This window comes from Maylandia zebra, linkage group LG1 (assembly GCF_041146795.1).
Source record: "Maylandia zebra isolate NMK-2024a linkage group LG1, Mzebra_GT3a, whole genome shotgun sequence".
Taxonomy (NCBI): Eukaryota; Metazoa; Chordata; class Actinopteri; order Cichliformes; family Cichlidae; genus Maylandia; species Maylandia zebra.
In genome coordinates this window covers 44,414,926-44,430,781 of record NC_135167.1, presented here as the reverse complement: position 1 = coordinate 44,430,781, position 15,856 = coordinate 44,414,926, and the positions used below count along the sequence as shown (strand labels likewise).

The 15,856-nt window shown below is 39.5% G+C and overlaps 1 protein-coding gene across 3 annotated transcripts in view; it reads right to left on the bottom strand.

The window, feature by feature from the left end:
• Positions 1 to 1,697: 1,697 nt before the first annotated feature.
• Positions 1,698 to 15,856, bottom strand: part of adamts17 (ADAM metallopeptidase with thrombospondin type 1 motif, 17) — a 101,647-nt gene continuing 87,488 nt past the window's right edge. For 2 of the 3 annotated variants that reach the window (XM_076887201.1, XM_076887207.1), the window contains 6 exons: positions 14,737 to 14,896; positions 12,641 to 12,776; positions 10,194 to 10,398; positions 9,643 to 9,795; positions 6,916 to 7,093; positions 1,699 to 4,008 (listed from right to left, as the gene is read on the bottom strand). In XM_076887201.1, the coding sequence (XP_076743316.1) occupies positions 3,857 to 4,008; positions 6,916 to 7,093; positions 9,643 to 9,795; positions 10,194 to 10,398; positions 12,641 to 12,776; positions 14,737 to 14,896 (984 nt within the window). In that variant the 3' untranslated portion in view covers positions 1,699 to 3,856. Of the gene's footprint in view, positions 4,009 to 6,915; positions 7,094 to 9,642; positions 9,796 to 10,193; positions 10,399 to 12,640; positions 12,777 to 14,736; positions 14,897 to 15,856 lie in introns of all 3 variants that reach the window. The other variant, XM_076887203.1, reaches the window with a different exon arrangement.

Sequence of the window (15,856 nt, the reverse complement as noted above, 5' to 3'; positions counted from 1 at the left end):
ATTTTTTGTTTTGATTTTAAATCAGTGTGTCACACTAACTTTTGTTCCTTAACCATATGCAGTGTACATTTGATCTGCAGTGGGCTGGTCCAGTAAAACCATTGTACATAACCAATAAACATGAAGCATGCTTGAACAGGAAAATAAATAATATGTATTTTGTGCCGTGCAGTGATCGACATTAGGGTTTGATTAGCACGTAATGTTAAAAACTAAAGTTCTTGTTACATTTAGTGAGCTATTTTAACTCTATTCTATATTTGAAGTATTTATAAATGTACAAATATTTTTACTTTCTCTGAATTCTCTTTATTTAAATTAGTTTGTACCTTTTAAGATGTCAGTAAGCATAAAATCATCTATTTATTTAAGCTTTTTGCTATTTATGGAGGACAACATGACTGCGGTATGACACAAATGTGGGTGTGTCCTCATCTCCCAGAGGAGTCCAAATTGTCATCAAACAGACCAACAGACAGAAAAAAACATTTGAAAATAAACAACCAAACTATGAGCTGTGATTTAATTACTTAATTACTACTTGATTTAATTACTTTATGATCTCTGTGAAAATTTCTTCCACATCATTTACTGTATATTTCACAGCACTGTAGGTGCAGTGAATGCTTAAACTGTACTGACTGGAATATACCTGACATTCAGTGACATTTAGTATACTTTGTTGGGATTTGGCTGGGTTTTGATGAATTCATCATCCAACTTTTGAGTATTACTTTTCAAACTGAAGAAATAAAGACAAGCATCATGTAAAAACATAAAATAAAACCACACATTGTCTTTGATCATCATTTATGAATCTATGCACTCACATATTAAAATAAATTAACTTAAATCAGTAGTGCCATCTCCGGTCTTGGCAGAGGGCAGTGATATAAAGAATAGGAGAACTGACAGCTATTCTTAAAAAAATAAAAATAAAAAATCCATTTACCTATTTTGAAAAAACGATTTTGGAAATCGGAAAATGGTTTTTGAAACGAGGTTTTCATTGAGAGTTTAATTCTTTTTTGTGAAATTAATTAATTAATGGATCAATAATTCATCCTTGTGTACAGGAGGTAAACAACACAGACTCAAACACAGGCTGAGATAACACAACTAAGATCACTGAGAACTAAAGAAACCCAAAAACATCAACAACAATAATTAAAGAATTACAAAGACTGAAACACAAATACTGGATCGCAGTTTCAGTACCGTGAGAGTAACAGTGTGTTTTAAACAAGACTTAAAAACAGCCTGGCACTTTTCTGTCACCAAGTGGGTCACAAATCTGGGACACTGTTAACATAAAAATCACACAGCTGCTCAGAGTGATGTCAGGATGGTTGTTTCTCTTTTCTGCTCTCAAATCGTGTACACGTGATGGTGTACCTGTATCTTAAACATTTCTCCCTATATACTCATTGTGTTGACCGACAGCGGTGTCAAGAAGTGTTTGAACCTTTCCTGATTTCCTATTTTTTATATGTTTATCACACATAAATTGATGATCAGCAAAAAATGTAATTGTTAGACACAAGTCAACACAAAATGCAGTTTCTACCACCAGCATATCTCACTGTTTATAAGTGAATTCTAAATTTACGTGGCGAATTCTAAAATATGAAAAAATGTCAAATTTCAAGATTTACATTTAGTCTTAAAAAAAGACCACTTTCTAGGCTTTTCCAGAATTTTCAGCTGCACGTCACAACCTTTTAATCAAGTTTCAGGCAAAAATGTTCATAAATATAAGAGATACTTAAATCACAGCATAAAATATTTTTAATACTTACATACAGTATTCTTCATAGAAAGTATAATTTTCATTTTATTAAATTAACCATCTATGACACGTCTTTATGCATGAATATACAAACAAATGCATGCATACACAAATACCCAGCTCTCAATCAGCACGGTGAAAAACACTTACTATTGAAATTTTATTAATCAAACATGGTGTATGTGCAACTAACAAAGAACAGTACAAGAATAATAAAGAATATTTATACCATAAGAAAAAAAGTATTGTCAAAACAATGGTATCAATCCACCAACAAATAAAAGCAGACAGCCATTAATTGTAAGGATCATACACGGACATAATCTGAATTCCACAAATGTGAAACAAGTTATAAGATAGCACCATTCAACCAACTGTAAAACACGTTTATCATATGATGATATACACACCAACACGCATGTGTTCTCCCTGACTGTATAAGGGAAATGAACTGGCATTCATACAGCACCTTCTAGTCTTACAGCTAAAAGCATTAAAGACCCCATAAAATTCATCAAGTATTACATTTTTTGGCCATTTGAGAAAAAATATTATATCTGGCTATTTTATCTGGATAGTAATCACACTAGTAACTGATGTTCTTTTGAGCACCTCATACTGAGGAAAATAAGTGCTTATAACTTTTGATTGGCAGTTTTAAAAGAGGAAGAAGCAGCACCAGTGAGGTTTGAACAGGCTGAACAGAATTGTCAGCTGTGTCTACAACAAATACTGGTTCTGACTTGTGTTTAGCTGTATATGCAACTATACAGGTTAACTAGCTTCAGGTCTTGGTGCATCTAATCAGATACTGCTAGCGAAATAGTTATATTCTTGCTCCTGATCACTACAGGCAGTTTAAATGATTGAACTGTAAAATCTTACTATCAAACTAAAAAAGATTAGCTGACCTAATTCCTTTGCACAACTTTATAAAAACAAAAACTACCAGGATCAAAATTGACAGCAACTGCTATCACAACTAGAGATCAATGAGGTACATGAACGCTACGGCAAGGGGAAGCCAGGACTTTAGGTCAGGACGAGATATTGTGATCCCCACCCTCTGAGATGGATACCAAGCCCCCCCCAAAAAACTGATGCGTTCAAGGTGTTCAGTATGGCAGCTGGAAAACTGGACCCTTTTGGTCGATTACCAAGAATACGTGAAGTACGCTCCCAAGGTGTGACCATCACCGAAACCAACCAGCTCTGAATATCTCAGGCGGCAGTAACTTGAGAAAGAAGAAGAGCAAGTAGAGGAACCATTTTGGAAGGCACAGAGGCACTAATCATGTTTGCACAGGAACAAGCAAGATTGATAGAGGCTGGGATCTACCACACCAGGCAAGACCTTAGGTGCAGGCTGTGCAAAGAGGTCCCAAGATGCTAGCAGACAGGGCATGGCTGGCATAGTATACAGGGATATCTGTGCCAAATATAGCCTAAAGTCCCAAGGTCAAAATGGAATACCCCCCTTAGGGTGGTGGAGAATGACTGAGTGCAAACCAAACACTACCAGAGCCCCAGAATTTGTTTTCATCGTTATCTGCTACATGAGCTTTCCACACCCGAGTAAGATCAGTGTGTCTTCTATTATAAGCTGGAGTGATTCAGTAGAGTTCTACAGTATTTTACAATGGCTCCTGATCATAGGCACATATTACAGTAATTTATTAATACTTACATAATGTTACTTAAACATTAAAAAAGTGACCAATGATTTGAAATTTGCTATATAACAGAAACAATACAAAAGAAGGAGAGGGGAAAGTTCATGCTTACTCTGAATCACATGTTATTTAGTGGACCTGCCAGGTTATTATATAACACACATTTGTCAGTTGCTGTGTACAATAAAGTTTGTTCTTTGTTTTTGTCTACAGCAAGTAAAATATCAGATATTTTCTAATGTGCATTAAAATTACAAGCTAAATATTCTTGTTTCCAGTATACATTTATGTATACTTACCTTTTTTGTTTTAAATAAAAAAAAACCCAAAGAATTTCTGTAGATTATTTATCAGTATTATATAACATTTAAAAGGGAGTATGTGCTTTTGGTTATTAGCGCTTGTGCAGTATTTTGTTAGCATAAAAGACCCGACAGGTTTCACAGCATCGTTGGTACCACCTCATGTCCTGACAAAGGTCTTTATCCCGGATCACATGACAGTACACTGTCCACCTGTCCCCCAAGCACTTGTAGGTCAGAGCAGCTGTTGGGGTGGAAGAGAAGAAAGCAGCAATTCAGTATATTTAGCAGATGTGAGAGTCTTGTTAAATGTTAATAAAAGTGTACTTCATTAGCAATGCCTTCCCAGCAATCAATCGTATCTTTTTACCAGTGTGACAAATTGAGTGGGATCATTCCATTTTTGTTCTAACAATGTCCTCCTAAGCATTTCTTTTAATTCCCCATTATACTACTTTTTCTTGTAATTAAATTATATTGCCAAAAATGTTAACCCACCTAAATAATTGATGTTCTAATCACTTCCACATAACCACAAGCGTGTAAAGTTAAGCAGCTAGGCATGTAAAATGCTTCTACAAACAGGAGTTCATTGAATTCCAGCATGGTGCTGTGATGCGATGTCACCTGTGCATCCCATCGCAGGTGGCATCCCATCACAGCACCATGCTACTAAATATTCCACAGTTAGTGGCAAAGCAGAAGTGACTGTGAATGATAGCAACTCAGCCATGAAGCGGTAGGCCAGCATCCAAGGTCAGTGGATACTGAGGCACATAATGTGCAGGGGTAGCCAATTTTCTGCAAAGTTGCTACAGACCCCTAAACTTCATGGGGTCTTCAGATTAGCTCAATAACAGTTTGGGTTTCTATGGTCGAGCCTTACACCATACTGCTCTACACCACTACTGTAGAGCAGTAGAGGCGTGTTCTCTGGAGTGTTGAATCACGCTTCTCCATTTCAGGTTACCAGCTTTGTTGGAACAGTTTGGGAATGCCTCCGTCCTGCTCCAACATGACTGTGCACCAGTGCAAAAAGCAAGGTCTATAGAAACATTCGCAGAGCCAGTTTGGTGTGGAAGAACTTAACTGAGTCCTGACATCAACCAGACAGAACACTTTTAGGAACTAGAGCATATACTGAGAGCCATGCCTTCTGTTTGATCTGAAAAATGAGCTTCTGAAAGAATAGTTTAAAAATTCCCATAAGCATACTCCTATACCTTGTGGAAAGCCTTCACAGAGGAGTTGAAGCTATTATAGCTGCATAGGGTGGGTCAACATCGTGTTAAATAAAGAATGGACTGTCACTCAAGTACATATGCATGTAGAGATGGAATTGAGAACCGGTTCCCAGTCGTCCAACTCCTTGGAACTGCTATCAATCTTATTTACCGGTTCAATTTGCATATGCACTACAATCAGCTGATTTCAATTCTCACTGGCTCAGGCTACAGTATGGATGGGGACATAACTTTCATTTTTATTGCACAAATGGATAAGAGCATGGTAGGTGGAAATTGCATCCAGGACAGAAACAACTCCATTATGCTGCAAACACACATTTGGCTCGTTGCAAGCATCTGGACAGGCAGCATGCTAATGCTAAGTTAGCCAGCTAGCATGCTAACGCTTAGCTAGCCAAGAACCCAGAGTGACGCTAGAGCCGAGTGCTTGCTGACACTAGCCCAACAGCCAGACGCTGAACTTCACCAGGTAACACAAATAAAAGAGCAGACTCTTTATGCTTAGAACTTTCCTTTTTGCTAAAGCAAATAATTAGGGCTGGATCAGGTAACTCTGAATCCTCCCTTAGTTATGCTGCAACAGGTGTAGGCTGCGGGGGGATTCCCATGAGTATTTCTTCGTCAGTCACCTTTCTCACTCAAAATGCGTTAAATACAGTGGTTCCCAAACCTTTTTTGCTAGGCCCCCCTTTGTTTTACAAGAAAAATGTTCGCGCCCCCCACCACCTGGGAACATATTTGGCGATGCTTCATCTCCTGCTTTGCTTTTGTGTGGGAGCCCCGTCAAAAAACCTGTCAATTATGGTGACAGTGTCCTCATTTTTTTTTCTTTTCATACCGCGCCCCCCCTGCAATGGCTCTGCGGGCCCCACACTTTGGGAACCTCTGCATTGAATCGTACTTATTATTAATCTCTGTCTCTCTTCCACAGCATTACTTTTGTCCTGTCTTCCTTCTCTCACCTCAACCAGTCATGGCAGATAGCCCCGCCCCTCCCTGAGCCTGGTTCTGCCGGAGGTTTCTTCCTGTTAAAAGGGAGTTTTTCCTTCCCACTGTCGCCAAAGTGCTTGCTCATAGGGGGTCATATGATTGTTGGGTTTTTCTCTGTGTGTATTATTGTACGGTCTACCTTAGTGCCCTGAGGTTGTTGTGATTTAGTGCTGTATGAATGAATTGAATTGAACTGAACCACACAGGGGGTGGGTAGAATGGGGCTGTCATGGTGGGAGAATGAATACACACACTGGAATATATTTTGGGTTTTTTTGTGAGGACCTTCACTGAGATTCCTCTTACCCCTAGGTTTCACTAAGAACAAACAAATACTCTAACATAAACAACCCTAGCATAAATCTCATTCTAAATGTTATCTTAACACCAGGCTTTAATCGTCATACATGAGTAAAACCTGGTGAGAGCCAGTCATAAAGTTCTTTTTGCATCTTGCATTTTTAGCATCTCTACAATAACTGATGTTTTGTTCAAATCAATTTTATTTAAACAGCACCAAATCACAACATCAGTTGCCTGAAGGCAAGGATGGTATTATAACCAGTTATTATAAATAAATAAATGTTGCAGTGAACACAAACACAAATTTCTGTTTATTTTTCCAAAAGCTATCATAATTAATCTATGAAACACATTTACATGCAAGTTTAATTCTGACTTTTCTGTATATTTATTAATCAAGCAAATTACTCAACAGACCTTAATCATTTGTAAATTGAGCTTGTGCCTCGGAGAAAGTGTTCCAGTTCTTTAAATTACAAAGCAGCTGTTTTCTTAGTGTTCTACAACTTGAGGAAGCTTTAGCTGTTCAGTAGGTATAGGTGAATCTGTACTGTGTGCAAGATTTCTTTATCCTTTAAAAATGCAAACTGCAATTGCGATCAGTGTCTCACCTAGCCTAGGGGAGGTGATGGTATTCGCATTAATTTTCTCATCACAGTTCCCACTGTGACAGGATCGATATGTTGGTGGTCTCAGCATCACAGAGCAGTTGTTACCATGTCGACCGGTCACCTTGTGCATACACTGAACCACCCGTGACTGCAGTCCCTTTCCACAGGATGATGAGCACTGAAACAGCAAATGAAAAGTGCCAGTTTGCAGAGGTTTTACTAAACTTGGTTGATTTTTAAATGGAACAGTAAAATTATCATTTTACAGGTGAGAACTCTTAAGAGCAAGGAAATACTACAGTAGGAATTAATTTATTCATCTTTTAACAGCATTGTTTTAAACAGAGGTAGATTATTTCAAACACTTATTCCCGAAGCTATAACACAGGGTGAATAGTCTACACACATTCTACCATGGGAGAGATTCATTTGGCAATGATTTATGTACTTCACTGCAGAAGTATATCTGTTGTTGTCATTTTCATATATACACATATTAACCTTGAGCATGATGATGAGGAATGAGGAATAATTTCCTTAGGGATTAATAAAGTATTCTGATTCTGATTAAAAATGTAAAGTGCATTAAAATTATAAATGAAAATCAGGATAGAGTCAAGAATCAAGATTTAGCCAACTTCAACGTTATACAATAATAAGAATATTAAGATTAAGAACCGGTTCACAGCAGTTGTAAGTCTGCTTGCCTATGGATCCTACTTATAGGTTCCACTTGTGCTAAAATCAGCTGATTTCAGTTTGTGAGCCAGAAGTGAAAACTAGTGGTGCAGTCTACAGCGTGGATATAGACATCACTTTACAAAAGGATGAGAGTACAATGGTAAATTGCAAACTGTCCCCAGAACAGAAACAACCACATTATACTGCTATAACTTTAGCTCTTTACTCCAAAAGTTGATTCTGTTCATCTGGACATATATATATATATATATATATATATATATATATTAGGGGTGCAACGATACACAAAATTCACGGTTCGGTTCGATACTTTGGTGTCACGGTTCGATATTTTTTCAATACAAAAAAAATGTTCATGCCTTTTTAATTTGTCATTTATTAAAATTATAAATATATATTTTAACTCAAAAGTACAGTTTTTAAATTTAACCCTAACCCTTGTGCGTGTTTTTTATTTTGACAGCGAATGCGCACCTGCGGACCACTTATGTGCAGCCCTGGTTATTTAGCTCGTCATATTGCAGCCACAGAAATAATTTTGTCCATGAAACCATAAAGCTGCACTTTCTTTTTGCCTTATAGTCTGATTTGTCATAACTTCTCCGTTTTGTGGTAAGCTTTTCTTTGGCTGTCACTTCTTCACCCTGACCTGTCTTATTTGGCTCAGCAGAACTGAAATATATATCCTGCTGCTTTTACACACTCACTCACATAAGCTCAGCGATTCTCTGCGCGATCAACCTCTCACATGTTTAAGCTGCGGGAGATTTCACTTGTCATGTTTGCATAGTAAGCTAACGATTAATAAGACGATGTCAGAGGAATTGGTGCACAAATTATCATCACTCACAGATCAGTGCTGTCGCTCTCTATACACAGTTCACGCGATTGCAAAGTGAAAGCAAAAAACAAGCGCAAATTCAAACGCGACTTCAATATGTCACATATTGACAGTGGCTCATCGATGCCAATGACATAATTACCCAGCTACATTTCTGAAAGAATGCAAAAGCATTGACATATATTTTTCCTACAATAGCCCGACGGGCAGGGAAGAGATAGATTTTGGTAGCCCGACTGAAAAAAATCGCTAGCCCCGGGACGTCGGGCTAGCGATATTGCGAGCCCTGTATCTGATTGAGGAATCACTCATCTTTGGAAAAGAGAGTTTATTACATAGAAATGTCTCTTTCCAAAATAAAAGCTTTACTATCCGCTTCTTCTGGGCTATATTCTCAGCAGCATAAGGAGAATCATGTGCTAACAGCTGTCTAAATGACTCGGCTAAAGTTAGTAGCATGCTTGTTGTTTTTGTCTTTGCACTAGGATGATGTCGGCGTAAATGTGCAGTCATATTCGTTGTGTTCCCACTAGTGCTTTCAGGTTAATCTCGTTGAAATGACCTTAACGCCACAACACGGCAAATCTCCGTTAACGAGCTACCGCCGATCGCTCCGTGCATGGGGCTAGACGGCCAACACGTTAACGAGCTAACTGCGCTAGCACACTAGTTCCCACCCATGTAATTGAGCATTGCGTGGCACATCCAACATACTGTTTTACTTTAGTCCATGACTCGCTTACCTTCAGGGTCATACGTCACATGAAAACCAAAATAATTCCAAACGCCAGATCTGAATGAGGGTGGGGGAGGTCCATGTTGTAAGGGGAGCTTAACTTCTGTCTCGCTAGCTTGCCCTGCGCTCTTCCTTCTGACGATGCTGTCTGTGTTGAGCGCTCAGTGAATCTGCGTTCGACTACTCCGCCTAGGCTGCACTGTCGACCCTAGGCGGAGTAGTCGAACACAGATTCACTGAGCGCTCAACACAGACAGCATCGTCAGAAGGAAAGTTGATAAAATAAATTACAAATTTTGTATTGTTCGATACATATGCGTACCGAACCGAAAGCACTGTATCGAACGGTTCAATATCGATACGAATATCGTTGCACCCCTAATATATATATATATATATATATATATATATATATATATATATATATATGAATTTGCTTTTGTCATACCTTGGACCAGTCTCCGGTTTTCCATTCGTAACATTTGGAGAAGTCCTCACAATATTCTTCTTGAGTTGGCTGGGATAATGGATCACACAGACCCTGAGGGTTTGTACACAACACTGTACGTCTGCGGACACCTTGACCACAATTTGATGAACACTGGAGAAAAGAATAAGAAAGAAATGTCTTGATGCAGTCTCAATCATCCAGGTAAGTAAATCTCCAAAAGTTGATTCTGTTAGATTAAAATCCAAGGGTTTTTTGATCCTACGCTACTTAAAGGAGCTGACATGAACATTTGCATTCTTGACACTGCAGCAAAATTACATCTGAAGGAATCTGGCAGATGCTTACAGAAAAAGGGCGCATCATACACCAAATGATGTGACTTCCAAATATTCTGGGTGAGGAATTTGATTCAGTTTTCAAATCAGTACACCTCTTACAGGATGCCCTTAATCTTACAGATTAAATACATCCGGTATACTCTTAAGGGCTCTTCTTACAGTTTCATGTTTTCTTAAAATTAAAGTACAGAAAGTGTGCATGTGCCATACCTTGGACCATTCTGAAGCCTCCCACGCTGTGAGGCAAAGGCGGCCCTCGCAGCCCTGTAAAACAGGAGGTTTTCCTCCTTGGCAGTACAGGTCCCTGGTGTGGATGACTGAACCATTCTGTAGGTGGTAAAGACACAACACCTCCCTCTGCTGATGACCTTTACCGCAAGTGACAGAGCAAGGCCCCCACTCACCTGTCATCCACCTGTGAAAAATATCAGTTTACATTTTGAGTTCAATCATACCAATGAATGGTAGAACAAACAAGGATGTAACTTCTGTGATGTTATCCACTGGTTAGAGCAGTGTTTCCCAACCTTTTGGAGCCACAGCACATATTCCACATTATAAAAGTCACAGGGCACAGCATCAAACAAAGATGTCACAGAAAGCATATTGATCATTTTTCCCTGTGCACCAGGCGTAGCGGATTTGGTTCGGTTTGTCCCCAGTATACCTTTTTTGCTTTCTTCTGACCACTGCTCATACTAGGGTCTTCATCTGAGTCAGTTTTCTCCAGGACTCAGGTCAGACTGAACACTTTTTCTTTTCAAATACAGTGGAACCCCAACTTACGAAATGAATTTGTTCCAGAGGGTCTTTCGTAAGTCACAATTTTCGTAAGTCGAAGCACCTTTTTCCGTCGCCTTTTGAGTGAGGCGATGCTGGCTGAAGACGAAGTTCTTGGTGGAGGAGGAGGTGGCAGAGGTTGAAGAAAGCATACGTATACATGCATACATACGTACGTGTACATGTACATAACATTATTGAATTTAATTAATTAATTTATTTATTTTCTATTTTATCTATTTCATTACGCGGGCATATTGCCGTTCAGTGCCTTCGTAACTTGAATTTTTCGTTAAACGGGGTCTTCGTAAGCCGGGGTTCCGCTGTATTTATCTATTGCTATTTATCTATCTACTGCGTCGTCTTACGGCGTGACTCATTTAATTAGAACAGGTAGTTGTACTGCCCTCTAGTGGAAGAGAATGTAAGTGTTTTGCCCATCACGCTGATTGCTTACAGTAGTAATCAGGTGGAACCAGATGATCTTCCATGGCACACCTGATCATGTTTCACGGCACACCTACGGGCTCTAATACTGGGTTATAGAATATCCATTGTGAAACCTTGAACTGATCATTTCTGTCATCACTCGGGTGAAGTTATTTTCCTAAATTACAAAACTACCAGCAGCATCTAGTGCTCTGAAAATGCAATTACAATGACACCTCGGTGGAGAAAAAAAAAGTAGATTGTGTTATCTCACCAGGATTGGGGCTATTGGGCCCCACCGTGAATAAGGGTCAGAGTCAGGGTAGGGACTCCATTGTCCCCAGTTGGGTCACTTTCCTACTGTGGGATTTCCATGCGAATGTGGGAAATAGCCCCATGGTTAGTGAGGGCACACTGTGAAAGTCTGGAAGAGACCCTGGTCTGTGAGAATTCCCACTTCTAGCAAAGCTTCAACAGCATGCAAGTTGGGAGACTGGGGCCATTGAGTCTGAGTGGACCATGATCCATACCTGCACTGTCAGAGCTCTGTCCCCAAGCTCTATAGAGCTATAACGGTTAGTGATGGTGATGGAATCGAGAACCGACTTGCCAGCCTATATCTATCCTGCTTATCGGTTCGTGCACTCTCGCTACGATAAGCTGATTTCAGTTCGCGTGTCGGAGGAGTACAATAACTGCGCGGTTTCCAGCATGGATATGGACATTACTTTTTTTTATTGCACAAATAACAAACAAAAAAACAAAGTGGTAAAGTGGAGACTGCTTCAGGACAGAAACAACTGCATTATACTGTTAACAAAATTTCGGCTCTTCGTGAGCACCTGCACAGACAGCATGCTAATGCTAACCTAGCCAAGAACCCAGAGTGATGTTAAAACTGAGTAAATGCTGAGCCCTGCCCACTACTGTGATAAAGTGAGCCATCCATCTAAAGTCGAATCACCATGGTGATCGCTGTGAAGTCTCTTTGTCATCTTTGAAAACAAACAGGACACAAAAAGAAATTACTTCATCTTATTGTGCTTCATAGTGCAATGAATGCTCCTAAAACCCCCAAAACATTGACCTATTGATAACAAACTCTGTATAGCACTTTGGTCATCCTGTGTTGGTTTTTAAATCTGCTTATAAATAAATTGTTTGATTGACTGAACGAACTACAGTCTGAATATGGCCTAAAAATGATTGAGAAAATGAAGTATGACCCGAGATTTCGTGTGTGTACTGAGTTTTGTAGGGAAGTATACGTATTTTGTTATTTGTATCTTCTGTTATGTTATTATTACAACTACATCATCACTGCTGTAGCAAAAGAATTTCTAAAAATGGGCTAAATAATGTATATGTATTATGTCATACTGTATCTATTTCAATGGCTATTTGTTTGTGTGTGTGTGTGTGTGTGTGTGTGTGTGTGTGTGTCTCACCGGTACTGGCAGGGGTGAGTGTTGCAGAGACGTACTTGCGGTTGCGGTCGGTTTTCAGGTTGACAGTAACTATTGTTGACAACCTCCATAGTTTTGTTGACTATCCTCATACATGAAACCACTGTCCTCCTCTCTCCTGTACAAAACACACACAGACACACATACAAACACACATATGTGTAAGTGCTATACCTTATCCCACCCGTTATAAAATACCAGAAAAGAGCAGGGAACAAGAATTTCTTTATCCCATTTCTGCTGAGGTACCCATAAAAATCAGCGTGGCTGAGAGAATTGAGTGAGGGACTTAAGGGGGAAAATGCAACACCTTTTTAATAACACCATATTAACTACTTTATATTATAAAGTAGTGTCTGAGTTTTAACTAGTTGGACTTAGTGCTTACTGCTTTTCTAGTCTATTGGAGCACTCATAGTGCTTTATGCAAGATGCCACATTCCCCCATTCACCTACAGTGATACTAGAATTTTACTCTACAGCAGGGTCGGCAACCTTTCTGATGGCGAGTGCCATCTAACATTTCCTCAGAGGTCAGTGTGCCATATGACTGCATTAGCAATAAATTTAATAACGCTCTATATTAACAGTTACACACTATATAGAACCACTTTATAGAATTATATTTGTTGGCAGATGTTGGCAGCTGTCAGCGAATAGTTATCAGCTATTTTGAAACAAAAAAAGACTTTTTATCCATAACAGCAAATGAACTGTACAACAGAAAATGCAAATGCTATTTATGGTCTCCTCACAACAATGATAAGAAAAATAAACTGAGCCAATATAGCATGTCTGAGGAAATTTTAGATGCACTCATCAACAGAAAGGTTGCCTACCCCTGGTCTAAGAGAAACGTCACTCATCCAAGTGACTTCTTCAGTGTCAGCTAACTGCAGGTTTCAATGCAGGAGAGAAGAAAGACAACTGCCATCACAGTGAAAACCCTTAGTGATCCCGTATGTGTCAGGAGTATGGGAACAGTTGAGTTCATTTTGTCTAAACACCGGGTCTCTGTGGCTTTCAAACCCCTAAACATGCTGCGCCAAAAATTGGTCCACCACAAGGATCGGGTCCCCCGACACAAACAGAGTAACATAGTGTACGCTGTTAAGTGCAGGAGGATTGCAGGGATTTAAACATCGGGGAAACCAAACAACCTCTGGCGAAGCGAATAGCACAACACAGAAGAGCCACCTCGTCAGGCCAGGACTCTGCAGTCTATTTACACCTACAGGCCAGTGGACACTCTTTCAATGATGAGGATGTAACATCCTGGACAGGGAGGAATGCTGGTTTGAGGGCGGAGTCAAGGAGGCCATTTATGGTAAAATGACCTTCTCTTTAGAGTAATTAAGTAACATATTGCATTGCTTTTAAGGAAAGTGTAATATCTGTACTACGTAAATTTTTGAGCAGTGACCCTAACACAGATCACAACAACATGGGGAAATACCTCCAACATGCACAAACCAAATAAGCCAGTAAGAACCAAATGAGAATCAAAGGAATCAAATCGAGAGGTGATTTCAATAATTGAATCGTTATTGCTAAATTCTTATCAATTTCCATCCCTACCTGCTCATCTGTTTCCTATTTCCAAATTCATCTCACAACATTTCTAACATTGGCTACAAGTTCCACTTATTTCTCTTCTGGCCTGCTTCTAATTAATGACCTGCCTTTTTGGATTCATCCCTCTGGTTATTTTTGTCTGCATCCCCGTTGACAAAACTCGAGCCAGTTTTTTATCCTTCCAATGTGTCCTGCCTAATTTGGGTCTATCAAGTCTACAGTACACACATATGTTGTCATGGTTGTGAAGGTTTACGCACTGTCTGGTTTTGTTTTATTTTGAATTAATTTGGAAATGTATTTGTTAATTGAATCGTGTTTTTGTTTTCCTTAGTTCCTGGTTATAGTTTTGTTTATATAGTTCTTTGAGCATTTTCCTGATTAGTTATATTCCCAGTTCCTGGTACTTTGGAGTTTAGCTTCATCCTTTTGTGTCAGTTCCCCTGTATTACTTCATTTTTGTTTGTTTCCACAAAGCAAACCAAATAAAGCAGAGAGCTTACCTCCTCCACAATGGACATTACAGTCTTGCCAGCTGCTATGTGTCCAGATGTAGAGATACTCTGGTTCCCTTTGTTCCTCACTGCTCCTGTTCTGACCTGTGTTTAAAGACACTGTGTACTCATAGTGGATCCCATAGCTCTGGTCATGAAACAGCAGTACCTGTTAATATGACATAGAAGGGTTGAAAGACAAGGGAAGTTGTACCTATAGCTTACCAAATTTCTCTACATTTGCTTTTCTAGCTGTAAAATATTGTTGATAAACCCAGTCAAGTGTATAGCTGTTCTTTAAACGTTTCTTTTCTGTTCTTTAAACTTTAATAATAAAGCGCGTCAGAGATTTATAGCTGCACCAGAAGGAAGGTGGCTATTTAAAAAGGTAAAACTCAAATGCCTAATCCATTTCAATAGAGACATAACTTATATCTTTAAAAAGACTGACAAAATCTGAGGGATGCAGATTGACCGGCTGATGGACTGAGATAGGACCACCATAGTCAAAAGAAGACTGCTGTTTCCGTTTGAATTGTTTAAATACAGTAACAACATGGCTGTGTTCTGGGTAGCTGCCCTTCTATAAAGTGGCTAAAATGGTATTTATAATTGTTTATTTGCCAAGTTGTCTGTTAGGGTTATAAAACTGGTCCAACCCTGGAGTTGGGTGCCTTTTTAATGCTTGAATGAATCACAGGTGAGCATTAAGTGGCTTAATAAAAAAAAAAGTCCTCTGATTCAGTGGTAGATACACTGAAATATATATATATATATACATATATTGTGGAGGTAAGCATCAACGACACAGCTCTCAGTTCTCACTCCTTCTTTATTCGTCTCCAACATCAACTGCGCATATCGCGCCACAAAACACAGGAACACACTTCCTCTACACTGGGTGTGAGTGGAGCCCTCTATTGGTCCACCACACATGCCCCCCCCCGAACACCCAGCAGAACTAGTCCAGGACCCGGGGCTTAAGCAAACGGCCGGAGCGGCTGAACTGGGGGGGTGGGGAACTGACAGAGGGCAACCCAGCCCGGGAGCGAGGCTGGCACTGGCGGTCAGAAAAAGCTGAAGACGACTTGGACTCCGTTGATTTCGGGTCGCTCCTGGGGGAAAAAAC